Source organism: Netta rufina, assembly GCF_964035555.1.
Source record: "Netta rufina genome assembly, chromosome: 20".
NCBI lineage: Eukaryota > Metazoa > Chordata > Aves > Anseriformes > Anatidae > Netta > Netta rufina.
In genome coordinates, this window is record NC_140144.1 from 2,906,812 (window position 1) to 2,933,967 (window position 27,156).

The 27,156-nt window shown below is 55.1% G+C and overlaps 2 protein-coding genes across 2 annotated transcripts in view; both read left to right on the forward strand.

Moving 5' to 3' along the window:
- The window catches only part of ARRDC1 (arrestin domain containing 1), a 31,577-nt gene extending 24,194 nt beyond the window's left edge, over positions 1-7,383 (forward strand). The window contains exons 4-8 of the mRNA XM_084299098.1: positions 76-230; positions 718-900; positions 1,273-1,449; positions 1,923-2,328; positions 3,056-7,383. Of these exons, the coding sequence (XP_084155224.1) occupies positions 76-230; positions 718-900; positions 1,273-1,449; positions 1,923-2,328; positions 3,056-3,120 (986 nt within the window). The 3' untranslated portion in view covers positions 3,121-7,383. The remainder of the gene's footprint in view (positions 1-75; positions 231-717; positions 901-1,272; positions 1,450-1,922; positions 2,329-3,055) is intronic.
- Positions 7,384-9,057: 1,674 nt separating this feature from the next.
- EHMT1 (euchromatic histone lysine methyltransferase 1) overlaps positions 9,058-27,156 on the forward strand; it is a 114,128-nt gene continuing 96,029 nt past the window's right edge. The window contains exon 1 of the mRNA XM_084299053.1: positions 9,058-9,090. Within this exon, the coding sequence (XP_084155179.1) occupies positions 9,070-9,090 (21 nt within the window). The 5' untranslated portion in view covers positions 9,058-9,069. The remainder of the gene's footprint in view (positions 9,091-27,156) is intronic.

The following is a 27,156-nucleotide window of genomic DNA, read 5'->3' on the forward strand; positions in this document are numbered from 1 at the left end:
GTTGTTTCAAGTTTGTCAATGTGTGGCTTGACTCAGTCTCACAATGCCTTTTCTTTTTCTCTCTCTCGACTCCAGCCTCTGCTCCTACATCGTTTGAAGGCCCTTTTGGCAAGGTCCTCCATCAGGTGAAAGCTGTGATAGACACACCGCGCTTCTCCAAGGACTACAAGTGCAACAAGATCTTCTATGTCCTCTGCCCTCTCAACTTGAATGACATCCCTGATATCGAGGTAAGAGCAAGGCTTCAGTGCTCGTCCCTGCCACATGTGAAGTGTGGGAATAACTGTGTGGTTGGGCACCTCTCTGACTGCACGTCCTGCTGTGCAAGAACAGGATGAGGGCTTCTGCTCCTGATTTATCCTGTCTTGCTTTCTGTCCCTGCTCTCTGTGATTTCTGGCTCCTCCACACATTATTTCGAATGGTGTAGGTGAATTTTCAGCATGCTGAGTGAGATGTCTGCCAAGAGCATTTTAGGACCAGTACCTACTTGTAGAGACCTGGGTTTGGGGAACTTTTTCCGAAGGGAAGAGACGCTGATAGGACAGCACGACTGGGGGGATGGAGGAGTGAGACCTGTTGTCTGTGGCAGTGCTGTGTCAGTGGTTCTTCGTGGCCTTTTAGACCAATATTTCTGCCTGCTTGTTTTGAATCCGAGCGTTTTCCTGGAGGTGTTCTGACTCCCTTGGGTCATCATCTCTGTCTCTGTCATTCTGCAGCAGCCCAACACGATGTCAGTCACCAAGAAGTTCAACTACAAGCTTGTGAAAAGTGGCAATGTTATCCTGACCGCCACCTCAGATCTGAAAGGGTACATCGTGGGGCAGGTGATCCAGCTCCGCACAGACATCGAGAACAAATCGGGCCGGGACACCGGGGCTGTGGTGGCCAGCCTGCTCCAGGTAAGCTGAAAGGACGATCCCTCAGCTGGGCTGTACTCCACCTCCCTGAGGTTGCTGTGAGGCTGGTGCAGGTCTCACCACGGTGCACATCTCTTTGCATGTAGCTGAGAGGTGGCAGTGAGGAGTGCAGCCCTCTGCTTAACTTCATTTCTCTCCCTCTTCCTGGGGAAGGAGGTGGTAGGACACGTGCTTATACCGACTCAGCCCACTGTGTAACAGTGGGTTATCCTGCCCTGTAACATGCACGTTAGGTTTGTACTTCTGCTGATTTGACAAAGCAGCTGGGTGGTTTTGTGTCCTGCCTTGCACTTGTGGGAGACAGAAGAACATCTGCAGTCCTCCTGCTAGCTGTGTTTAATTCTGTCTGCGCAGAAAGTGGCTTACAAATCCAAGCGCTGGATTTACGACCTGAGGACCATCGCGGAGGTGGAAGGCTCAGGAGTGAAAGCCTGGAAACACGCAGAATGGAAGGAGCAGATCCTCGTCCCAGCACTGCCCCAGTCCATTTTGCAGGGCTGTAGCCTCATACACATCGACTACTACATCCAGGTGAGCACCCTGATGCTCTGGCAGGATCACAGAATCACAGAATCGTCTAGGTTGGAAGAGACCTCCAAGATCACTGAGCCCAATCTCTGACCTAACACTAACCCGTCCTCCACTAAACCATATCACTCAGCTCTACATCTAAACATCTTTTAAAGACCTCCAGGGATGGTGACTCAGCCACTTCCCAGGGCAGCCCATCCCAATGCCTCACAACCCTTTCAGTAAATAAGTTCTTGGGCTGGGGGGGACCCTGTGCGTGTCGGGGGAGATGCAGCTCTGCTGAGGAACTTGGTGTGACTCGTTTTGCTGGTCAGTGCCTATGGGTGAGGCTGTCCTTGTGTTACTGTGCTCCCTTCTGCATCAAGCTCGGCTGCTTGAGCTCAGCAGATGTGTGGGGTGGGGGAGGCTTTGTCAGGTGAGGCTGACTGTGCAATGTACAACAGAGGATGCCACTGTTTTTCCTTCTTTTCCAGGTTTCCCTCAAGTCACCAGAGGTTTCAGTCACCCTTCCCATCTATATCGGTAACATCGCAGTGAACAGGGTCCCTCTGAGCCCCTCCCGATCTGTGCAGCACCTACCATCCGCAGTGGTCCCCAGCGCCCCCCCGGAGGAGGAGGAGGCTGCCAGCGGCTATCACCCCATGGACAATGTCTTGATCCCCACCAAAAGCCATTCCCAGCAGCAGCCGTTCAGCTACGCCCCAGGACTGAGCTTCCAGGAAGCGGACTCTGAGCAGACGGGCTCCCCGAACCACCCCACGCTCTGCCTCTCGACGGGAGCCACTGTCCCTTACTACGCCGAGGGAAACGTGGTGCCCGTGCCCACTGCCAGCTCTCTCATTTTGCCTCCAGAGTACAGCACGTGGGGCTACCCGTACGGTGAGCATCCTGTTCCTGGGGCCTGAACAGGCTGGCGGTGCAATAGCAAATGTCTGCTGTGACGAGAGTCTCTTTGCTAGCTGAAGAGGTTGGAGCATGGGAATGTCAGCCCAGTGGGGCTGAACTCAGAGGGGATCGTGAGATCTCTCTGCCTGCCTTCTCCAGAGGCGTCCCCTCCCATGGCTGTGACAGCCAGCTGTCCGTTCCCACGTCTATGCTCATGCTGCCCTAGGCTCAGCGTGAGAGGATCTCCCTGTTCTGAAATGAGCTTTCAGCCTCCCACAGATATAAAAACTTCTTGGCTTGTGGCGAGGCTGGCAGGAGCAGAGCCAGGAAAGTGATGTAACTGAAATCTTATGTCTGCCTTGGAGTGGGCCTGCATCTGGTCTGGAGACAGAAGCTGTGGGGGCGGGCGCTGAGAGACTGTCCAGGACAGAAAAGCTTGGGGAAATCCCAGCAGGCTGCATTCCTCGAGTGGTGCTTGCCTGAGGTGGCAGAGAACAGCGGTGTGGCATGATCCTGGCCAAATAAACCCGTCTGTTAGCTCTGGGCTAACAAGAGATGCTCGGACATGTCACTCGTGGGGCAGGCTATGGGGTCCTGGAGAGATTGCTTGCGTGCATGTGTCAGCAGCTTGCTTTGCTGAGCACTGAGTTACACAGAGCGGGGTGCAGGGAGCCTCCCAAACTCCCACTGTAACCACTCTTACTCTGTCTTTCCCCTGCAGAGGCGCCTCCATCCTACGAGCAGAGCTGCAGCAGTGCCAACTCCAGCATCAGCAACGGCAACTAGCCTCCCCTGCTTCGCGTCCCGCTGGCGCGATGGTTCACCGGCCTACTGCAAAGTCTGGTACAGCACAAGGCGTCTTTTTATCTCTGTGGCTGCTTGGCAGGGTAAATGGCACATCCCAGCCTGGGCTTTTTGAGTCACTTTCTTGGGAGGGGAAAAAACAAACAAAAGGGCAGCCAAAGCAGCCCGTGTGTGTATGTGTGTTTGTATAGGAGAGGTCTGAACCATCTCCTGCTGCATCAGGTGCTGGAGAAGTGCTTTTGCCCCAGGGATGCCCTCTGCAGCAGCCTGTGTTTCAAGTACTGTAGTCGACACTAACTGCTTTACTATCAAAGCACCTGCGATGCCTTATCTGAAATGCTCCTGACTTGGCACGTCTCCACTGTAGGTTGCAGGCAGGGCTGTGTGAACTTCCTTTCGTGGGCCATGTGCTCTCCGGAAATGCTTTAGGCAGCCCTCCCTCCCTGTCCTCGTGGGTCTCAAGCGTAGCTGAAACAGGTTTCTTGGAGTAAACAGGTTTGGAAGGCCAGGGACTGTTACAGAGCCAGAAGCACAAGCCCTCGCTGTACCGGTGTGGTGGGGTGAGTGACCAGCAGCCTTTGGTCCCCTGGTGGTGGGCTGGACTGCTGCCTGCTAGCGGTGAGTGGAGAACGGCCCCTGGCAGCGGGGAGCCTTTTCAGCAAGGGTAATTTCTCAGAAGCCCTGCAGGAGACAGACCGTCCTTGCTTGCTGCGAGGATGACCAGTACCAGTCAGGTCCCACGTCCCATCTCCTGCTCCTGCAGGATACCCTCTCCATCCCTGCTGCTGCTGCCTTAGGCAGGCCAGAATTACACGACAATCAAGTTACAGAAGTCTGTCTGATGCTACCTCTGCGTCTGCCCGAGGACCCCATCCGTGGAAGCCCTGCCTTCTGGGATCAGCCTCCCTCAAGGCTCAGCCTGCAGCCTCTCTGTCCGTGGTGCCACACCGGTGCACGTGGCCTGGGGATGGTGCTCTCTGTGGGCTGGTACTGGTTTGCTGCTCGCCTCCTGAGCCACCTTGAGCCACAGCAGGATGCAAAAACGAGTGAGTGGGAACACCGACTGCTACGCTTCATTTGCAGCCTCTGCTGGACCTGGCAGGTCAGGGGAAGAAGCTGGTGTACTGAAAACAACATTTTTTTCTTTTGTGCTTTTTTATTTTTTACCCCTTGTTGTCTAGCTTTTTAGTATTGACTGCCCAAGCTGAGGAAACCACAAACCAGATACTCAGCTCAGAGCTGTAGGCATCCAGCCAAGGCTGAAATTGCAGACTGCACCTTTGGCACCTCTGAGAATTGGTCCCCACGCTTCCTCGTGCTGGGCAGGCAATATCTAACAAACCCGCTGTGAGCGCCACAGCCTCTGCCTCCTCACAGCCCTGGCAGGCAGCTGGGGACAAGCCCTGCTTTGCACTCTTCCTTTGCAAATGCTTTTTATTTTGTTTTATTTTATTTTAAAAGTGTTGAACTGCTTTAAGGATAGTGTAGAGAAGGTGCCGTTCTGAGCAGTGCTGGCACAACATGCACCAATGTTGAAAGAATGATTGTCATTGTCCCTAAATATATATATATATATGAGATAAAGTTTTGTTTTTAATGATTGAATTCATAAATACAAATTTTAATGCTGTATTTAATAAATTATTCGAAGAGAACTGCTGTGCTCTTTCATCCATTTCTGATGCTTACCCATCTGCCTGTTCATGCCAAATCCAGGACTGCACCTTGCTGATTTCTTACAAAACGAAGCAAGCTTTTTGCTCTCACCGGGCAGGTGGTGACTTCTGCCAAGGCAGCTCTGGGAAAACAGCCTGGGTGCCGTGCTGCGCGCCCGGCTCCAGCAGGAGGAGGGGGCTTGGCTCCGCGTTGGCTCAGCTCTGGAGCGAGCCCCCACTGCCCTGCAGCAGCGTGCAGTTCCCCAGCACCGTGCCCTGAAGCCGCAGCTTGCCAAGCTGGTCCACGGCTCTTACTCAGCAGAGTTCAGGTCAGGAGGAGGTGGAGTGCTGGGGAGGAAGGGGAGAGGGGACTCATCCTTCAGGAGGATGGAGGTGGAACAGCCGAGATCCGGCTGCTAGGGCTGGACGCTGCCAGCCCGTGCCCTCTCCTGAACAGTCATTGGGAAGAATCTTACTCAAACTGGAAAGGAAGGCTCCTCCCCACCCCCACGGAGCTTGGTGATACCATGTCTGAAGCATGTAGGTGTTGTCTAGATGTTGTCCCTGCCAGCAGCCTGAGGCACGACCTGTCTCATACACAAGGCTCCTTGTTCGGCCTCTGCTCAACCCAGGCTTCTGCCCAGCTTTTATTATTTAGGACTCTCCCCTTTGCCTGGTGGTCTGTGCCTGGCATGAGAAACATTCCTGATGGGCAGGGCCTCGAGCCTGGCTGCCAAGCTGGCTCACCTAACTTATATTTGCCAGCAGCTGGCAGGTCCTTCAGCGACTCTAGCTCTCTGTAGTGGCCCCTTTGCAAAGCAAGGAGCAGGCGGCACGCTGCCCTGGGGAGGGGTTCCTGTGGGCTTGGAGGGCACAGGATGGAGTCGGGCAAGGCCCTGGTGGCTGCTGCTGCTTCTGGGTGCTAGGGCTGGGCACGTGTAGCTCCCATAGGGAGAAACTACCAAGTCCTGTGAGCCAACTCTGGCCGGGCTGCAGGAGGGTGGCACCCTAGGGTGGCACCCTGACATTGTGAGAGCCGTGCTCTTGTGCAAATGCACAGAAATTACTGGCAAAGCGCTGTGGTTTCCAACATTCCCATCCCAGCCCTGTGGCGGGGGTTGAAGATTGATGTAAAGAGCCTTGTTTGTGTTTCATGGACCTCTTAGAAATGGTTCAGGACTGCAGGAGGAAGAGTCCTCCTCCTCCTAAAGCTACCCGCAGTTGTGACCGGGTGCTGTGGCAGCAGGGTCCTCAGGGTCTGAGTACTTTGAGCAGTACTTTTGGGGGCAGAAAAGCAATGGCTGGGTGTATGTGCCCCTCTGGAAGGGGTGAGAGCTCTGTCCCTCCTGTCCTCTGCCTTGCTGCTGCCCCTTCTCTGCAGCCTCTCTGGTTTCAACCTCTTCAAGTCATGGGGAGCTCCTGTAGGCCCCTCATTCCCGACTCCTCTTTCTGAAGAGGAGTTGGGAATTTCTTTTTTCTACAATAAAGACCAAAAAAATCTGGTTCTGAACCCAGCTCTGGGTAGAAAACGTTAGTATGTAGGAATTCATTTAAATTCCTGGCTCAATTTTTAAAGCAATTGTTTGTTCGTCTTGTTCAAAATGGGGAGGGGAAATGGCGGGGTGTGAGCAAAGCTGGTGAGATAATTGTTTCCAAACTCAGCATTCAATGGAAAATACCAAAAATATCATCACCCCCTTTCTACTGCTGCTGCTTTTTTTGTCCGGCATGTCTTTGTCCTTGTCCTGCTCTCCACACGTGCAGCCTCCATAGCTGCGGCTTCCTCCTCGCTGCTTGTGTCCCACCAAGCTCCGCTTTGGCACCTGCTGCTGCTTCCCCACCTGCATGCTGTGGGGCTGGGGGGAGGCCGCAGCCTCTGCCCTGCTCCCATCCATCTTCATCAAGCTGTCCGCGGGCTGCGGGCGCGTCCCCCAGCACGCTGCAGCTCTGCTGCCTCCCTTTGTCTGCAGCCTCTCGGCCGGCTCCCGTCCTGCCGGGGCTGCGGTTCACGGGGTGAACAGGGAGCCGGGCCCTGAGCTGAGTTCATGGGGCTGCCAGCACTGGGAGGGCCATAAGGGCTTTGCCTTGACACCTCCTCCAGTTCTTTTCGGTGGACGCTGGGTTCTTTTTTAGCTTTCCGCTGAACTTTCGGGAGTTTTGTAAAAATATTTTCTGCTTGTGCCTGGGGAAGGAAGCTTTCTCAGACACAAGATGAAGGGTGCTCTGGGGCTGTTTGGTTTTTATTTCTGTGTTTTAATATACAGAACAGATATACAGAAATACAAATATACAGAAATTCTGTATTTTAATAGATTTCCAGCTGTCTGCAACAGGACCACGTCCCGTCCCTCCTCCCTGGAGGGACTGATGGGGTCGAACGCTGAACACGGGCGCCCGTCCTTGTCTGGCACCCGTGGCTGTGGTTCCCGGCTCTCTGGGCTCTCCTCACAGCTCTCGGGCTTTTACACAGCATTTCTGACGGCTCTGTACAACCCAACACTTCGTGCGATTGATTACACGCCTTTAAATACAAACGAAGGGTTTTACGCGTTTACCACGCTGTCGGGGGAGCGTTTGTGTCCCGGGGTTTTTAACCACCGAATGTAAAGGGCAGAAAACATAAATAAAGTTCTCCTTTTGTAAGGCCACGTCTGCCGTTCCTGAGGGGGAAGGGGGGGGATTGTGCCGGGCCTTTGGGGGCCCCGCTCGCACCTCAGGGCCTCGGGGCCCCCTCCCCAGCCCCGGGCAAGGCCCCCGGGCCGGGCTCCCCCCGCCGCTCCCCTCTCTGCAGGCGCCTCGCGGCCGGGCGGGGGCAGCAGCGGCCGGCACCGGGCGGAGCTCGGGGGCCGGGCCCCGGTGTGAGGCATGGGGGGGACGTGGCCGTGAGGGGACAGGGCCACGGGGACACGGCCACCCCCGACACCCGGCCGAAAGGCCATGGGCAAGGGACACGGTGCCCAGGGAGCCGCTCCCCGGGGCTGACGCCGGTGTCTGGCTCTGGGAATCGCTCATTAGCGGCTGAACGAGGGTAGTGCTCGGCGCCCCGCTGGGTGATGCTCAGCCCTGCCCTGCGCTGCCCAGGGCCGAGGGGTTTGTCGCTGTGTCCCCAAGTCCCCCCCCGTGCTGAGCGCTCTGTTCCCACCTGGATCGTTATCTTCACGAGGGTGAGGGCGAGAGGTGTCCCCGCTTGCCCCGGTGGGGATCGGGGTGTGCTGGGGACCCGCTGGCAGCGCTGGAGCCCCCGCCTTGGACACGGCACCTGTGGGGCGGCCGCATCACTCCCCTCCTGTCTGCACCCACCAGACGGTGCCAGCGTGGTTGAGATCAACACCCCTGTCCCTGTCCCTGTCCTGTTCTATCCCCATCCCATCCCCACCTCACCCTCGTTCCTGTCCTTGTCCCCATCCTGTCCCCATCCCACCCTGTCCCCATCCCACGCCCGCTGCTGCCTGTCTCCATCCCACCCATTCCCATCCCTGTCCCCATTCCATCCTGCCCCCATTTCACCCCAATTGCTGTCCTCCCATCCTGTCCCTCTCTCCCACATCCCCGTCCCACTCCTGTTCCTGTCACCACACTGTCCCTGTCTCACCCTGTCCCCATCCTACCCCCATTCCTGTGTCCCCATCCTACCCTGTCCCCATCCCACCCCTGCTGCTGCCTGTCTCCATCCCACCCATTCCCATCCCTGTCCCCATCCCTGTCCCCATCCCACCCCCGTTCCTGTCACCACACTGTCCCCATCCCACCCCGCCTCCATCCTACCCCCATTCCTGCCCGTGTCCCCATCCTGTCCCCATTCCATCCTGCCCCCATTTCACCCCAATTACTGTCCCCCCATCCTGTCCCCCTCTCCCACATCCCCGTCCCACTCCTGTTCCTGTCACCACACTGTCCCTGTCTCACCCCGTCCTACCCCCATTCCTGTGTCCCCATCCTGTCCCCATCTCACCCCAATTGCTCTCCCTCCGTCCTGTCCCCTTCCCCCCATCCCCACCCCCATTCCTGTCCGTGTCCCCATCCTGTCCCTGTCCCCATCCTGTCCCCATTACTCCCCCCGTCCCGTCCCCATCCCGCCCCCAGCCGTACGGCCCCCACCCCATGGGCGCCGCCATGTTGCCGTACGGCGCGAGTGCCGCGCTGGGGGCCGCCATGCCGCGCCGCGCATGCGCCCTGCCGGGCGGAGCGCCTCCATTGAGAAGAACGAGGGGAGAGGGGCGGAGCCGGGGCGCGAGGAGCCGCCGCGGGGGCGGGGCTACGCTCCGGGGCTCCGGCCATGGCCACAGCGGATGCCGAGGTGAGTGCGGGCGGCGGCGTCCATCTGCCGGGCGGGGGGGGGGGGGAGAGGGGGGGGGTGCGAAGGGAAGGCGGCCGGGGCTGGGTTGGGTTGGGTTGGGTGGGGGGGGGGGGGCGCAGTGGTACGGCCCGGCGCCGGCCGCCTGGTGCCGCGGGCCGGGAGGGGGCCGTGCCCCCGCCGCGCCGTGGTTGGGTCCGGCCCCTCCGGGGGGAAGAATGTGGGCGCCGCTGCCATTGTGTGCGGGGGGGGCCCGGGACTCTGTATAAGTCACACCCCTCCGCGGCCCGGCCGGTGGTATGGGCCATGCAGGGTCCGGGGTTCCCCCCCCCCCCCCTCCCTATACAGGCGGCCGCGGCGGGGAGCGGCGCCGGCGCCATCCAGGTTCCGGGGCCGCCCCCCCCCATCCATAGAAGCGGCGGGGCTCGGGGCGGCGCCATTCAGGGTCCGGGGCCCGGCGGGGCCGCTGCTGCTGCCCAGCGCCATGCAGGGCCCGGGGCGGCGGCGGGGCGGGGGCAGCCGCTGCCATGCAGGGTCCGGGGCCCGGCGGCAGCGGGGAGCTGCGGGGCCGCCGGGGGCCGGGGGCAGCCCCGTTGTGGGGCGGGGGGGGGGGGGGCTGGGGGCCGTGCGGGGCTGTAGGGGCTGAGCGGGGCTGAGCGGGGCCGCTCGCACAAAGCCTCGGGGCTGCCCGCACCGGGCACGGCCACGTGTCGGTGACACGGGCACGGCCGCGGGTCACACGCTGAGGGCACGGCCACCCCCCGGCTGCCCCCCGCCCGGCCCCGTCCCAGCCAAAAACGGCCTCAGGGTGGGAACGCGGAGATGTCTCTGCTCGGGCAGCAGCCAGGCACTGGGATGGGTCCACCAGGGGGTTGTTGGTGGGGTCACCGTCCCTGGGGGTGCCCTGGGACGTGGTGCCCGGGGACAGGGTCAGTGGTGGGGGTGGATGCCGGGGTGGTCACAGCCGGTGCTGCTGGAGGTCTCCTCCAGCCCTGCCCCTGCAGGACACACACCGTGCCCAAAGGGCCGTGCTGGGGCTGGCTGTGGGCACGGTGTGTGACCCATACAGCAGCAGGGCTGCCCTTGTCTGAGTGCTGTCCGAGCCTTTTCTCCTCCTGCTCTTGGTTCCGTCACATCCACATCACGGCCTGCTCCCTGCCTGGCTTTGGGCTCTGCCGATGGCCGGGTGCTGTGGTGCAGGAGAAGCACAAGCCCACAGGTGGTCCCCTGGCTCCGTGGCCTGGTGTTGCCTTCAGCTCCCTTCAGCTGTTGCAGGGCGATGCACAGCCCACAGCTCCGCAGCTTCTCGTGCCCAGGTTTGGCCCTGAAATGCAGACACACACCTCCTGTTAGGGGGCTTCTCCCAGCAGTCCCGGCTGGGCCTGCCGTGTGGGGAGCGTTGGGAAGCGTTGCTCTTAGGGCCAGGCTTAATGCCCACAGATGTTGCCGTGGATTACGGGGAGGGAACGGTGACTCCTTTGGAGTTTAATTCCTCCCCTCCCCCTTAGGCTGAGTTAAATCTGGGGCCAGCTCTGGCTTTGCTTATACCCCTCTGAGGCCAGAGGGTGGAAGCTGGTGGCTGTAAATGCAGCTGGGATGTGGAGCCTGCACTAGGTGCTCTGCGCAGGGGAAAGCAGGGGCTGGCATCCCACGGCTGCAGCGTGAGACGGAGCAGAAGCGAGGGGCTGTTTGACTCGGTAGCGAGGGGCACAGAGGTGCAGTCCTGGGGGAAGGTGTGAGCCCGGAGCTGGGGGGCTCTGGGGGTCTGGAAGGGCCCCACCGTGTGCCTGCAGCGAGCTCCCACACCAGCCTCTGCAGGCAGAGCTCTGGCAGCCCGTGGGCTGAAGATAAAACCTTGTGGGACAGACCAGCTCCTGGCCAAACTGTGGGGCTAGTGCGTGAGGGAGAAGCTCTGCGAGCACCGAGGCTTCACCTGCTCTCAGAGGGGAGCCGCAGTGCTGGTGCCTTCTGGCCGCCTCGCGGCTGAGCTGCAGTCACTGACTGCCCCGCTGCAGAGATGGGTTGTGCTGCTGCCTTCCTTTGGCAGGTCTCTCGTATCCTGTCTGCTCTGGTGCTTTTACGTGTTTTAGACCTACTGTGAATGCAGGGCTAAAATTAAAGTTTGAGGGACTGAGTTTACCTCGCTCGGCAAGTTTTAGGATAGCAGAAGTTCACCGAGTTTGACGCTGCTACTCCAGTTCCCATCAGTTCTAGTGTAAAGAGAATCATCTGACTGTGTGTTTCCCGAAATGATCATTCAGTGTGAGCTTGAAAACACAGATTTCAAGCCACGATGTTTTTCCTCAGGCTCATGCTCACCTCAGGAAGGCTGGTGCCTGCATGCTGAGCAGGAAGCAAGGTGTGCGTGTGGCTTTGAATGAAGTGGTTCTCCTCAGAAGTTACACTGCATTTTTCATCATTTTTTTTTCCTGTCTGTTCAGATCTGTAACATCTTTTTTTTTCTGGAGATGCAGCTTTGATCTTTAAAGCGAAGAGACGGCGTGCAAGCCACAGAGAGGACAGATTTCCCCACTGTTCAGCACCCTGAGCTGAGAGCGGATCCTCGGTGAGTTCAGCACCTGGCCGCTCCCCACGTTTTGAAGGCGAGGGCTCGCCAGCCCGAGCGGTTTTGAAAATCAGGCTCGCGATGCTGCGGCTTCGCCCCGGCTTTGATCCTTGCTCTCATCCCCTTAGCCAGCTGGTGCTGGGAGCACGCTGTAGGCAGTCCTCCGCCTGTGCAATGAACTCCCTACTGGATTAAGGGGCAACATTCACTCATGTCAAAGAGCTTCCTATTCATGGGTCCCTGGCTGGAAGGAGGTTGCTGTAATAGGCCACCGAGTGCAGGAGTGATAATAGGAGAAGCCAGGACCTAATGAGCAGTGCCTTTGAGCAGTCAGCACGCAGACGATTTTCTTCGGTTTCCCGCTTTCTGTTTTGCAGGTGACGCAAAGTCCAGGGCTCCTTTCAGGCCTGCCCTGCCCTTCCTCCTCTCTCATTTACTCCTGCCAGCTGGTGTCACAGGCGAGGAGAGGGCTCTGCTCTGCTTTCCCAGGGCCGCTGCCTTCAGCACGGAGTCTGTGTCAGCGAGCTGCCTCAGGAAACCTCGGTGCATTTTAAACCCTGTCCTCTTTTTCTCCTTTGTGAGCTGCCTGGGAGCCGGCCTGCCTTGTGGCTGCGGGGCAGAAGTTCCCTGCCTTGGGGCAGCGGGGTGTGATGATACTGCATTGATGGGAGACCCCCACACAGGATTAATGTGTGGGTTTCAGTTGGGTCAGCTTTAACACGCTGTGCAACATTTTAGCAGCAGTTTGTGTGAGGAGAGGGGTTCCTGCCCTGCTTGTGCCATCTGGTAAGGGCAGGAAAGTTTGTAACTGCTTCAGAGGCTTTGACATAAGGGTTACTTTGCTAATATGTTAAAATTGCGCCCTGCCTTGGGCTCTGACAAAACGTTACGGCCCCAAATAGGTGCTAACATCTCCTTCCCCAGCAGGAGCTCTCCCTACTGTACCTGGGCTGTGCTGAGCCAGCTGACAGCTGACAGGGGCTGCTTGGGGACCGTCCTTTCCTTCCATGTGCACAAACTTTAAATGACAACAGATTGGGCAAATGCGACTTGTGAAGTTTTAAGAAAACAACTGAAGGGCTCGTTTGAGGCTAAGCTGATGTGGCTGAGCCAACGTGACTGAAGGAAGCGTCTGAAGAACAGTTTGTCAGGTCAGGGCAGAATCAAAGGCCTGGTTTGTACTGTGACAGAGCCCTTCCAGAGTGATTATGCTGGCTGGAAAGGAGGATGTTTCTTTTTCTTTGCTGAAATAGTAACAGTAATAAAAGTCCTTGCTGTGGACGTAGCTCTGTTAGCTTAGGGGTGATTTCAGGGTAGCTCTTTTTGCTTTCTGAAGCAGAGGCTGGGGGTACCTTTGAGAAGTTTTGCAGACTTAGTTGTCTGTCTACAAATGCAAAGGAATTGCTCTCCCTTCTGCCGTAGCTGTGCCAGCAGAAGGCCTCACAGAGGTGCAGGTAGCAGCAGGACGAGGGGCAGCAGCTCTTCCACGGCAGGGCCGCTCGGGGCCGTGCAGGCAGGGAGCTGGGTGAGCCCTCACCCCACGGCCAGCCCCAGCACCTCATAGCAGTGAGTGCAGCGCCCGAGCCCTGGGGTTTTGCACTTCCACACGTGCCTCTCTGCTCCAGAAGCGGGGCTGGGAGGGGGTGGGAACAACCTGCGGTCCTGCTGCCTTTCCCTCGCAAAGTGCTGAAGCAGCACGCTGCTGCTGTGTGTTTTGGGCCTCTGGGGCCCAGAAAAGGAGGAGGTGGCAGGGGGTTGTTCCCACAGAGGCAGGGGTTTTACTGGAGGGTGAGCAAGAGGCGCTGCCACCGCTGCTCTGCCACCTTCAATGGGAGAAGGGCTTGCAGGGACAGTTCTTGCTCCTTTCGGTGAGGCCGGATCCCCTGGGGAGGGGGGGTTAGGTTTCCCCAGGCTCTGCTGGCCTGGCCCCTGTTCTGGGAGCACGCTTTGTGCAGGTCTGCGAGGGGTTTGGGGACCCTTTGAGTGCTCCAAGCAGTGCTTTGCTGGAGATTCCCCCTCCGTGTCTGTCTGAAAGGCTCACCGAGCTGTCTGTGCCTCGGGTCGGGCTAGAAGATGTGCGAGCTGTCCCTGCTCCGCCTGTGGGCAGGCACCGCGCGCTGTGACGGATGGGGGCTGGCTCAAGTGGCAAAGTAAATCCGACAGGGAGGGGAAGAGTTTGCTGGCTTAGCTTGGCTGCCAAGCTCTGTGAAATGCATATAAACCCAGAATAAACTGTGCTTATAAAAGCTCTTGACGCTAGTATCACTGTGTCTAAAATAGAAAGGCTTTCCTGCTTTTAATTAAAAACTTCTAGCATAGGCAAGGTACCAAGGACGTGTGATGTGTCCTCTTTTCAAGCCGGAAGCGCTCTTCCAAGAGGATTCCTGTTTCCCACCTGATCCTCGCCATGCCTGCCCGGCTCCCACCAGGCAGCAATGCCCGAGGTTGCGTTTCAGCTGGTTTGGCTCCACGCAGCAGTCGCTGTTCAAAAACTCAGCCCAGCATGTCGAGCAGCAGGGCTGAGCTGCCCGGGTGCAGAAGGGACTGGCCTGGGGCTGGAGGTGCGCTATTAAAGATTAAATCCATCCTTTTCAGTGTCATATCCCCTTCTTGAGGGAGAGCTCTCGGAGGCAGTGGTGAGCAGTGTCAGCTCAGGACAGGGAGGCAGCGAGTGGGATGGACTGGTAGAGCAGAAAATTCAGGTCCGCTTCTGTTTGCATACGGCTCATCATCCTGCAGAGCACAGGGAAAGGGAGGGAGTCTGCAGGTGGCACAGCTGGGGAGGAAGTAAATAGAGAGCGAGATAACCAGGCTGACATGGCCAGGCTCAGAATAAAGCCAGGTAAGCGACTTACCCATTTGTTACAGGGAAATGTAAAATTATGCAAACAGGGATGAAAATATCCAAAGAGATTAGAGCTTCTTGGGTCAGAAGGGCCAGCGCATGAGCCAGGAGATGGTTACAAGCTGCTGGCACTAAGAATTCAAAACCGGCAGCAGGGAGCTGGAGAGCTGAGCAAATTGAGGTAAGTGGAAGTAACAGTGAAGCCCAAAGACTACAGCAATCCCTTACCTGTCATGTGGGACGAAGTATTTGAGCCAAGTCCAGCAGGCTCGTGATTCTGCAGGAAAACGTGCCTGCTCGTGCTCGTCTCCTTATAACGAGGAGGAACATGGAGCTTATTTCTTCTGAGAACAGCCAGGGTGAATGCGACGGCTTGTGCCACCCACAGAGCCTGAGGAAAGAGCCCGGGCACAGCCATGGAGAGAGAGCCCAGGCGGCTGACGTGGAATATTCTGTACTTTGGCCTTGCTTCAGTTAAGAGAAAAAGTCCGTGTGTCAATCAGAGTGCTTCTTCGGCTCTCTAATTCATCTCAGAACTTGAGCGTAGACGTGAACAGATGTGTTTCAGCATGTTGGCTGGCCAAAGGGAGCCCTGGTCTCTCTAGGACTGTTGACCAGGATCTGCTGATGCCTTGAACACAGCCCTGAGTGCTGTGAAACATTGTTTTTTTTTTTTTTTTTTTTTTAAGCATGAGCTCCTGGGTTCTTGAGAATCTCAGCTGCCTTCTCCCTCTCCCGTTGTTTCTAGCCTTTGCAGTTTCAGAGGAAGCTTTAATAGGTAATTTGTCCCAAGGGCTCCAAGCCAGAAGGCAAACTACCCAGATGTTTTAACCAATTTCAGCAGTAACTGGGGATGTTTCATACTGCTGACCGAAGGCATTCAGAAGCTATAGTCAGGTCCTCTCAAAAATCATAATATTGTTTCAAGAAGTGGGAAATTCAATGTGCACATGGTAGAGGACTTGGAAAGGACAAAAAAGGGTTCTGAAATCATGCAGCTCATCCAGCTGCTGAGTTGGGAAGGTGCACGGGGAGGGGATTATTGGAAGGTGACATTTGGTGGTGCCTCGTGCACGCAGCTGCCCACACACCTCTGGCTTCAGCGCTGTGCTGCAGAATTGAGGGGAGGCTTCTTATGGCCAAGGTGCATTTCTTATGTCCAAGGGGGTAGACAGCAAGTTTACACCCCATCAAATAGGATTTTGTTGGTGTAAAACAGCCAGTGCCGGTGTTCAGGAGAGCACGGGCTGCTAGCTGGTTTGTAGGGTTCCATCTCGTATCCTACTGGCATGTAAGTTTGAACATAAAAGTCCAGGTTACAAGCACATAAAGCACGAGTCTAAATATTTTATTAATTGAGGAGCATGATTAATATTTGATAGATTAAATCAACATCCAGGAGGCTTTGCAGAAGTCACCAGACAGCTGCTGAACTGGTAACCAAACATTAGGTGGTTTTTATTGCAAACTTGCATGTAATAGCTTTTGTCAGCTTGTCTGTGTTTCATGTGCTGAGGATCCGTGAGTCCCATATGCCTGAAAGCCTCGTGGTGTACAGGATGTGTATTTTTTACTACTCTTAGGATGCATCATTTTAAACTGGCGCTTTACTACCTCCTTAATACACGGAGGTGATTGTTTATAAGCAGGTGTCCTGCAGACAATGGTCTCTGCCAAACTTTGAGGATAAATGAGGAATGCTCCTTTAAGGATGGCCTTCGGATGAGACGGAATATTTACTCTTGCTGTGGTGCCAGATCCTGTAGCTTCCAGCGCGTGTGGAGAGGCGAGGTGAGGAGCCCTGCTGTCTTTTAATCAACTTCCCCCTTTGCCAGGGAGACGCCACCAGTGAGCAAACAAACTGCTACCGAGCACGTTGGCCGGAGATGTGTCTGCTTTGACTTGTAAGGATTTACAGTGCCGAGAGGTTAGCACGGCCTCCGGCCTGCATCGTTTCAAAAGAGCAGCGAGGGTGGATCGTATTCTGCCTTGGTTATTTCCACTGTGATTCCCAGTTACTGCAAGCTGTATTTCCCCTGCTTTTGGCGATTTAGGTTGTGTGCTGCACACTACGCCTGACTCCCAGGTTTTTACCTTGTGCTTTTCTAGCCCTCATCCCTGCTGCAAGTGCCCCTGGTTCGGGCGATGCGGTTACGCAGTTGGGTTTCTACCAGTTTAGCGCCTCTTCTCACGAAGCTGTATGCTGATAGCACGTTGGTTGTAATTGCTTATGGCTTTCCTTAAAAGCTGCTTGCTTTGATGTCATCTCCAATCCATGCCTGCGGATTCACCTCACAGAGACATTCAGAGATGTGTTTTATCTCCTCCTGCTCCCGTGTGCCAGCAGACTCGGGTGTTACCAACTGCTGCGGATGCCCTGCCATGGCCGCACGCCGACGCAAGGTGTGTGTTACGTTGCTGCTGCTGCTCTCCCGGGATCCTGCCGTGTGGCATGCATCCTGCTCGCCCGGGCCAGCCTTGCAGTGGCCCTACGGACAGCACCTGGTGTGGCTGGGCCACGGAGGGCAAGGGCATGGGGCGGCTGGGAGCGGGTGGCCACGTCAGGTCTGAGGCTCGGCCAGTTTTAGCAGCCCACCTGCCTTTCCTCGCTGGGCCTTTGTTTCCAACCTTCACAATAAAAGGCAGAGACAGTGGCTTTCTGTCAGCTGAAGGAAACCACCTCCCTGTGCTGCGCAGCCCTTGATGAAGATGTGCTGTGGCCATGTGCTGGCGTGGATGCGCACCCGCGGCGTGGCTGTGCTGGCAGCTGTGTGCCCTGGGCTCCTGCTCACAGCCTCTGCCAGCTCTGCCGCCTGCCCTGGGAGGCAGGAACAGCTGGGAGAGGGGATTTCCAGCATCTTGTCTCAAAACATGCCCAGCCTGGCCGCCTGCTGGGCTGGACTGGGCATGGCGAGGGCAGGCAGGCCCTGGGGAGAGGGCTCAGGTGTTCTCAGTGAGGATATTCCTGGAGCAGGGAGGCTCCGTGCTGCTCCCCCCGGCGTGCTCGTGGTCTGGTTGTGTCGGCAGCTTGAAGCCCGTGCAGGCTCTGGCAGCAGGAGCTTGTGTTTTTTGCAGATGTGGCCAAAGAGCCAACTGCAGGAGGCCCCTCCACCTATGGGTATTTACACATTAGGTGCCCGGAGATGGTCAAAATTCTTTTTTAAATGACAAAAACTCCCAGAGTGGAAGTCCGTGTGGGGCTGCCAAGAGCCGCTCCTGATGCAACAGTGTCTGCTTTTAAAGAGAAATGTAAATTGTGACAGGCAGCCCCTGGCTGCTGCGCGGTCCCGGATGAGTCAGATTCCTCCTTGCGCTGGGACGGGAACGCTGATGCAGTTGCTGATTGCTGCCAAAGCAAGGAGTCCGCACAAGGAGATTAGGCAGCAGTCCTTTTCCCTGCTGGGTGCTCATTAACGTTTTCTTGCTGATGTATTATTAATTAAGCTAATTTTTATTGCTCTGTAAGTATAGATGGTGCTTTGCAAGCACAGGACAGAAGCAGCTTGTTTCCCAGAGTTTCTGGAGTGCCTGGTGTGCAATGTGCAAAACGGGAGCATTGGAAAAACTGATGGTGCTGTTGAATACTGAAGTAAGGTAAATCTCGGGGTTCTGTTTTCTTTTTTTTCCTCTTGCTTAGCAGTTGCCCGGCTTCATGGCTGCCTGGGGCTGGGGAGTGGGGAGCCATACAAATAGAGAGCTGAGGACCTGTAAATGCCCCGTATGCAGCATTAGTGCAGGCAGATAATAGGAGCTGTGTGCCAGAAGAGTTTGCAACATCGACCCTCGGTAAGACTACGCAGACCAAAATAGACTATTGCATTAAAAGGGTCTTGGGAGCCGATCCAGAACCACAGAAACGGGAGGGGGGAGGTTTGCTGTCAGCCTCGGGGGAGCGGATTGCTCCGTGTACCCAGGCGCTGGGCCCTCAGCACTTCAGACAAAGAGAGTCAAAGAACTGTCCGAGCAAGGCTGGCTGGCGGGCTCTGCTGCTGAGCTCTGGGACGTGTCCCTGCTGCAGCGCCACTGCGCCCCGAACGACTCTGTAGCCTTGTTGAGTGCCAGCGAGTCCCAACAGGCCTGGTGTCACCTCTGTGGTGCTTCCTCTACCACAGCCACGGGCTGCCCTTGCCATCTGCAGCCCCGCAAGACTTTGGGGTGCAGGGGCGTGATGGCAGCTTGGGATCGGCGAATTCCCATCCGTTCGGGGCCGTGTGCTTGGAAGCCACTGGGGCCTGCGGAGCTCTGGTGTGAGTCTGTGTGTGCTGCTTTCTCACTGGGTCTGTGGGGTGGCCTCTTAGCCCAATGCCTCCCTCGATCCTCTCGTGCTGGGGGTGACCCCCGGGGGGAGCAGAGGCTCCAACCGAGCGCGGTGCTCAGCTCCCCAGCCCCTGCTGCTCGCCAGCCCGTGTCCCTGGGGCAGCAGGGGCACCTTGTGGGACGCATAGACCCTGGTGATGCTGTTCCCAGCTGTGAGATGGAGGCAATGGAGCGCAGCTATGGGGGTGACTTGGTGTTAGCAGCCTTTGATTGGGAGTGGTGTGGAAATGCCAGATGTAAATTTTGAGCTGTACTTGTTATCTTCACCAGGTAAGAGGCAGCAAGTCACATAGGTCAAAATTTTCCCTATTTTGCAAGCTCTGCTTCTGGGCTCTGGTTCCTGGCTTCCTTCCTTGAGGCCGTGGCTGACCCTGATTAAGAGAAATGGAAAACTTAAAAAATACTCTGAAACACATGAAGTATTTGTGAATAAAGCAAGTACAACTCCAGCACCTCTCCTTTGAATTTCAGGTAACAACACTGGACTGGAAAAATGTGATCCATAAACATCTGGAAAATGCCATCCATAATTTTCTCATGTCCTCTTAATATGTTCCTAAATTAGGAATAGGCCCTACCTATTCCAGCCTAATAATTTTTGCAGAGATACTGAGGAGTAGTTGGCTCTTGTTGCATATAGCTTTGAAGGTGACAAGAACTTATTTGTGATAAGGACTCGTAACGGTGTCCTAAGCCCAAACAAACCTGTGCAGTTATGGCATCTGCTACAGAGTCACTCTGCGGCCATGCTAGGAAATGAAAAAAAAAGTGTCACTTTGGTGAATTTTCCTGTCTGTTTGTTCACATCTGTTGTGTTTTTTTTTTTAACGTGGTTTTCAAGGAGCACAGCAGTGGCAGCTGGAGATCCGGGCCTAGGTGTGCAGTGCAGGTGAGTGGGACGAGGACAGAGGGGACAAACGGGTGCGCTGTCCCTGTTGGTGTCCCCGCCGCGGCTGGCACGGCCCCGGAGCACCTGGCCCTGCAGGTTCTTCCCTGCCACCGGCTGGCACGGCTGCCTCTGACCTTGCAAAAGCACAAGGAAAAGCTCCGCTCTCTCGTTTTTTTCAGCTGCTTTATTTTTATTTATTTATTTATTTAGAATGAGGAAAAGCCCTTGATATTTTGGCATGAATTCACAATACTTCCTTTTATTCTGTGCGTGACAAAACCATGTGGTTACCGTCTCTTGCTCAGCCTGGGCAGGATCCACTCCTTAGTGGACTGCCCTCAGAAATTCAAGGCGTATCCTAAATCCCACTTAAACCTCCTTCTCCAGTGGGTTCTCTTTTGTTCGGCACTGGGCACAGGAGTGGGAAGGAGTGTGTTCTGCCGAGTACTGCAAGTTAAATTGCGTGGAAGGAAAACCAACCAGGACTGTTTTTGCACTACGTTACCAGAGCTCTGCAAAGGTTTGGCCAATGTGGGCTACGTTTTCTGTTGACTGTGAACATCCCCAAGCATTGCATCGCCCGAGCAGTGAGGGCAGGAGCAGAGGGCTTCCCGGCCCTGCCTGCAGCACAACCAGGCTGTGGGTTTTCAGCCAAACGTCTCAGCACATCGCTCTTCCAGGGACTGCTGGATGCAGGCCACCTCTGCAAACGTATCTCCAGGAACACGGTCGCTTCCCTGTTTCTTTCTCTGGGAATATTTGAATCGAAGGTTTTATTCATCACATGAACTCGGGTGCTGTTCTCCACAGCTGGGTTGCAGAGCTAACCGTCCGCAGCCGCTGCCATTTTCTGGGTGCTGTCCCCTCCCCTACCCCACCAGCTGCACTGTGATAGGAAGCACAGCAAGCACGTCTGTGATGGAAAGCACAGAAATAACATCTGTCCTTCCTGACCTGGGTGTGCTGCATGGTGCTGCTGCCTCCTGGGCTGGGCAGCGAGTGGGAGGAGTCATTAAAATCTTTGTAGTTAATGGGAGGAGTCGTTAAGATCTTTGTCTTTTCTAGTAGGTCCTTGTGTGGCAGTATCAGCTCCTCCAGGGATGTGGTGGCCAAAATCACATAAGAGCCTCTTCCTGTCCCGGCAGCCCAGCGTGATGCCCCGTGGGTTGGACGAGGTGATCTGGGAGGTCTCTTCCAACCTAAGCGATTCTGTGCTTCTGGGTGCTGCGTGCCCTTGGTTGTTGAAAGGCAGCTCGAGGTCGGGGCGAGCCCTGGGTGCCTCTGAGGCATCGCGGTGCGCTGCGGGTCCGAGCGGGGTGGAGGAGGAACAGAAGCGCGTGCGGCAGTGCTGTGCTCTGTAATTACCTGCTGTGCACAGACAGGTGGGTTTTGATCTTGCAAACATTTACACATCTGAGTAATAATTAGTAATGTGCCGTACTATTCAGAGTTACGGGAAGAGCTGTTCTCAGTGACGGAACGGCAGGGTGCTGGCTGCTCCTTGGACGGAGGCTGCACCTCTGGGCCCCAGGCGTAGGGCAGGCGGGAGCCGTGCCTCCATCCAGGAATGCTTCCTTGCTCGGGCTGTGCAGCTGCGTTGTGCTGCTCGAGTGTGGGTCCAGTTTTGGTGGCAAAAAGCCCTGTGGATGAAGCAAGCTCCTGCTGTGGGATCTGGACCTCTTGGTGAGTGCTCTGGCAGACGAGGGTGTCACAGCCCTCAGCAGAGCAGGAGGCAGAAGCTGACAGTGGGCTCCCTTAGACAGCAGCTGCTGGTTTGGGGAGCTGTTGGGTTTGTAGAAGTAACCATTGACTGGAGATCTTGGTGGTTCATTTGCACGGTGAAAGCTACGGCTGTTAATTAAGACAGTACTGTGAGAGCTCATTTACATAGAGACTGAACCTCTACAAATCCCCATTAACAGACAGGTGAAGTTAGCACTTCTGTATGGGTTCAGCTGATTTACATGAGGACATCGGGCTTGGCCACGTGGGTGTGAGCACGTTTACACTGCTGTGCGAGTGGCCGTGCCGCGTGTCATGCGTACGGAGCAAGGTGGTGTTGATAGAAGCTCGGCTGTTGGCATAACTCTGGACGTGCCTTGAGCTGTCCCAGCAGCAGTCTCGTGCTGTAAAGGCTGCCTCTAGCAGGGGCAGCTAAAAAGGTGCAGAAATTGTGGCTGGACCGGTAATCAGATCCTTGAATTAGTTGGCTTTTTCACATGATATTGTTTCAGTCCTTGTCACTCCATGGGCTTGTATTTCTCTTAGTGTATTTTTTTTTAATGGGTCAAAGGGGGAAGAAGGTATTTTGGAAACATGCAGGTGAAGAACTGGAAACATGCAGGTGAAGAACTGGAACGTGGATCCCAGCTGAGGTGGGGCTGGACCCTGTCCCACTGCCTGCTGGCTGCGATGCTCAGCAGTGCAGGTAACTGCTCCACCTTTGAACGTTAATCCAGAGAGGGGAGAAATTATGTTCGTCTTATTCCTGGCATGGCTTGTAACCTGTACAGGGTCACAGCACGGGTGTTACGATCCCGAGGCATGGCCAGCTCAGCCAGGCTTTCTTGCTTTCTTGAGGCTGGCACTGCCTTTGTTAGCCATCACGCTCGTTTTCATAAACCAGCATGGGAATTTCTGTCTTTGTCAGCTTCATGAAACCATTTGCTTAATCTCTGAAAAAAAAAATTATTAATTTTTGCTTTTTATATTTAAAGCCAGACGCTTCCAGGACTTCCTTTCTGCTACTTCTGCTTAGTTTATCTGAGTGGTTTTTAATCCTGTGCCAAGCAGGGCGTAAATGTCTGTGCAACAAACATGGCTCCTAAAAGTGGCTTGCTTTTCTTGGCTACTCTTCAGAGCCTTCTGGAGGTGGCTGTCAGACCAGAGGCTGTAAATTCTGGTGTAGGTGATAGAAAGACCAGGTGTGGAGGGACAGTTTCTGCTGACACTTCTGAATGAGGAAGAATCACCGAAACCATGTTTGTTTATTTTGGGAGACAAATCAGGATTAGCTTGATCCTTGTGACCAGCGTGGGGCAAAACGAATCCGTGTGAACTGAAGTACGGGGATCTTCCCAGCTCTTCCGAGGTTCTCCAGCATCGAAGCTGATGCTGCAGCGAACAGGAGGCTCCATCACACAGAAGCAGCTCGCTGTTGGGTAGCAGTTGCAGGTTGAACACCCTGCACACATCTTTGGTGCAGTGTCTTCATGTTGAAGGTACTAGGAGGGCCAGAGGGAAGTCCCTGAATCGGTCTGCTCAGAGGATTACGTTATGAAGCACCCATGTTCACTGCAACCGTGTGGGCCCCGCAGATGAGATGACTGGACTATGGTGAGGTCCTGTGTAGGATCTAATTTTGTCTTCCCTGCATAATGAACCTCTGGAATTTAACCCAAATTGGGTTTATCCAGCGAGATGGAACTGGCCAGGAGCTGAGCACGCAGACAGGGATCGACTTTGGCCTTACAGGAACATCTGTGCTCTGGTTCCTGTCTCTGCCCCAAGCCAGCAGTAAGGTCTCAGGACATAACAGCACCTCTGTGCTGGGCACGAAATGAAGGCTCATCAGGAGGAGCAGAGCCTTGCTCAGGCACAGGTCTCCTGATGACGAGGAGCCACAGGGCGCTGCTGGCATTTCTCGCTGTGGTGACGGACTGGCTGGGTGATCGCTCTGCCCACCAGAAGGGGTGGGGGTGGCAGCTCCCTGCCCTGCAGGAGGTGTCTCGGTCCCGTTTTGTGTTCTTTTCTCTCCGAGATGACATCCTTGGTGAGGCCGTGGCACCCCTCTGTGCTCAGTTTCTAGACTTTGCTGCTGTCCCAGCACTTTCAGCCCCGAGCAGCAGGGTCCTGGGGTGAAGACAACATGGTGCTGCAAGAAGGAAGCCAAGCACAACAGGTCGGCATCAACTTCTGCATGAAATGGTCACGCCTGTGTTATCTTGGATGCTGACAGCATGGGTTAGACTGCGGCCATGCATCCATCAAAGCCAAGCAGAATGGCCTCTACTTTTGGGGAAAAAAGTACCTATTTCAGTAGCAAACATCCCCAGGAACTTTTTAGGCTTCTCCCCAGAGCTGTGCTGCCACTGCGTGGTCCTCTCAGCGCGGATGCACCAACCTGCCGTCCGCCTGTCCATCCGTGGGGGTGAGGAGTGTTTTGTACCAGGGAAATGCAGGTGGGGTGTGAGAATTGTTCTGGTAGGCTGCAAGGCTTAAGAGCCCGCTGTCGCTGTGCGGTGCGGTTTGTGGGATCCTGTCAGCAGGTTTGGCATTTTGTGGCTGTGCTATAAATGGTGACAGTGGTGCAGCGTTGTGAGTTAACACTTATTTTTTTTTTTTCCTGAGTGCTCTTCCATGCTTTGCCACGATGTCATATGTGAGGCTGACGGTGTAAAAGCCACCTGCAGGTGCTCTGTGGGTAAGAAGAAGAGGAAAAATCCTTTTCAGATTTTGGGCATGCATTCCCACAGCTTCCTGCTGTCCCAGCCACCGCTGAACCAAAGAAGCAAGTGTGCTGCCAGTAGCTAAAGGTGAAAACCTCGGTAGGCTCCTGTGGGAGCCTGGCCTACCTGGTGAGCACCAGCCACGGGCTGATCCTGCTTCCAGGTGGGTCACCCTTCTCCTCTGGGGCTCAGACTCAGCATCATCTCTTGTTTTCTTGTGAACTGGCTTGATTGGTGATTCTCAGCCTGCAGCTTGGTTGTGATGTTATCCAAATGTGTTCCTTCCTGGGACTAAAAGAAGTGAGAAGCCTCTGCCCTTTTCATTCCTTTGGGCTGCCAGTCCCCCGTACTTGGAGATACCATGTTCCCAAGTCATGCTTTATTCTTCTCCTGATTGCAATACGCACTTGGTATTGTTCAGTCCTTTGGCAGCCTTTCTGCAAGTGTTTTCTTCACAGGCTCTGAGGGTCTTGGATTTACCGTGCTTGTACCTCCTGTGTCAGCAGCTAATACCCAATGTGGAGAATACAGCATCCTGTAGGTCACCTTCCTCTTCTAGCAACAGAAGCAGAGTTACTTATTGAGCATTGCTCTGTTTTGGTGGTACTTCCAGGCCTTTCCCATGACTTAAATGAGAACTTGGGGCTAAGCAGTGCAGTTCTCAGAGCTTCTAAGTTCTGCAGTACCAGATAGTTCCCCTTGCATCAGCCTCGTGGTCCGGATACATGGTGTCCTGCAAGTTATATAGGTGATTCTTAGTTCTTTTCAAACAATTGGCTCTTTAAAGGCAATCTGCACTGCGAGCACAAAATGTCCACGTGAGATTTCGGCCAGGCACTGCGCTGGCACCACTGGATGTGACAGCATCACTTCTGGCTCACACTCAAGTGCACAAGAGGAGACTTGGGCTCATGCACTTGGATCATGCTTAGTCTGTGGAAGAGCAGACTAGAAAGAGGTGCCTTTCTTGGGATGAAACCTGCTGTCCCAGTTAAACGCGTTTACAGCGGTGCTTGGGACGCTCCTGGCAAATGGCAAGGAGAGTCTGGGTGAGCTGAGTCTGGGGATGAGGAGCACCCGAGGAAGGCTGCCCAGCGCTGCTGCTTCCCTGTAGGCATCTGCTTGAAGGAGAAGGGTTTGCTTCCCTCTCTCCTCTTCATCCAGCTGGAACTTTCATGCTCCTCTTGACAAACGAGGAGTGTCAGAGGTGGATTTCACCACACGGCGTCCTGTCTGCCACTCAGTAAATTAGTCACATGCCACCGTCCTGTGCTGTGGGGAGCTCTCTGTCCCGGCTGCTTTTTCAGCCAGGTTGAAGGCTGGGTGGGTTTTGAAATGATGATATTTAAAAATTGAGAGCAGCTTTGATTTATTGACCTGCTGCCTCTATGAATCGAGCTGTCTGGGCTGGCATCTGGAGATAAGAGGCTGTCGAGTAATTGCTTATTATTGACTGATTGCCAGCTTGGGCTGTTTGCTTGAAGAAGAATCAATAGCAGTCAATCTTCAAAGTCTGAGCTCGGGGAGTATGACTGGTTTCCAAATGGGGAATGACAGGTCAGGATAACTCCATATCTCACAACCCAACTTCGTGTTCGGGTGTAATCCCGCGGTGCAGGAGGAAATGCAGAAGATAATCTTCCTGCACCAAGGCTCTCACGTCTGCCTGCCTTAAAGCCTAGGATTTTTCTTTGCAGGGATTTCAGGGACAGGTCCCAGCGGGGCTCCAAACCTTTCTCTGGGAAGCTGGAGCAGCCTGAGCACCACCTGAGCTGAGTGGGAGGCGAGGAGGGCGCGCAGGATGAGCGCAGGCATCTTTCATTGAAGTCCCCAAAGGATGGGGCAGGGAGGGGTGGACGAGCAGCCTTGTGCTGTGACACATCCAAACCAACCAGTTTGGATGCTTTATAAATAAAACAAAGCGTCTATTTTAATGCATGGTAACAGAGTTTTCCTTTCTGTGGGTGATCCTAGTTAGGTGACAACAGAACAAAATATCCAGTGTCACCAATACGTTTTATCATCCCTTATAGAGACGGTCGCTATGGTGAGCATTCGTTTTAAAAGGCAGACATAGCCCTTATTTAACACTATTGAGACATCTTCCCTTCATGGTTCATGTATAGGGCTGAGAACATAACGGGACTCATGGCATCGAAGGCATTCAAGACTTAAAAAAAAAAATAAATAATAAAACCCAAACATGTTTAGGTCTTTGTAAGGACGTGGGTGAAGCCTGACGTGGGTTGTGATGCAACCTCAAGCTTTTGGCTTCATCCTGCTCTGGTTTTTCCTGGTGCTCAGTGGCTGCAGTCTGGTCCCTGTGGAGCTGGGCACAGGGGCTGTCCTGGGGCAGGGGGAGCAGGGAGGGAGCAGGTGAGAGGCCGATAAATGGGAAAGGGAAGGCTAGGTAACGGGGGAAGCAGCTAAAAATGGAAGCAGCTCTTCCTAAAATAGAAATATCTGTCTTTAGTTCTGGAGCTTCGTTTCCACCAGGAAAGCTCTGCTTCACCACGCACTGTTTGGGGTGAGGGGGAAATACCCCCGGTGGGGCAGTTTAGTTATAACCCCCAGAGGTCTGGGAATGAATGGACAAGATTACCTGGGCAGCCTTGTTTAGGTCCTGGATTTGTTGTCTACTCACAAATCCTCATTTGCATGGGTCCTTAATCTGTGGAGTTAACATGTCTCGGGCTCTGCTGTCTCCTGTGCTGCAGCTGAGAATGGGATTTTTCAAGCTGTTCCTTTTCATCTGAACGCCTCCCCCTCCCCCGTGCCCCAAATTATCTCCCTCACTTCTTAAAAGAGCAGGGATGGCCAACAAGTGCTACAGAAGGCAGAGCTCCAGGGAGGAGAGGCTGCCTGTGCCCTGGGACGCCGTGGACGAATTGTCCACCAGCTTGTAGAGAGAAGTCAAGAGCGGGCGTTTAAAAGGGGTCTGGCAGAGAAGCCACCGCCCCCCCTTCCCCAGAGGGCACCGGGATGTGAGAGCTGGAAACAGCGC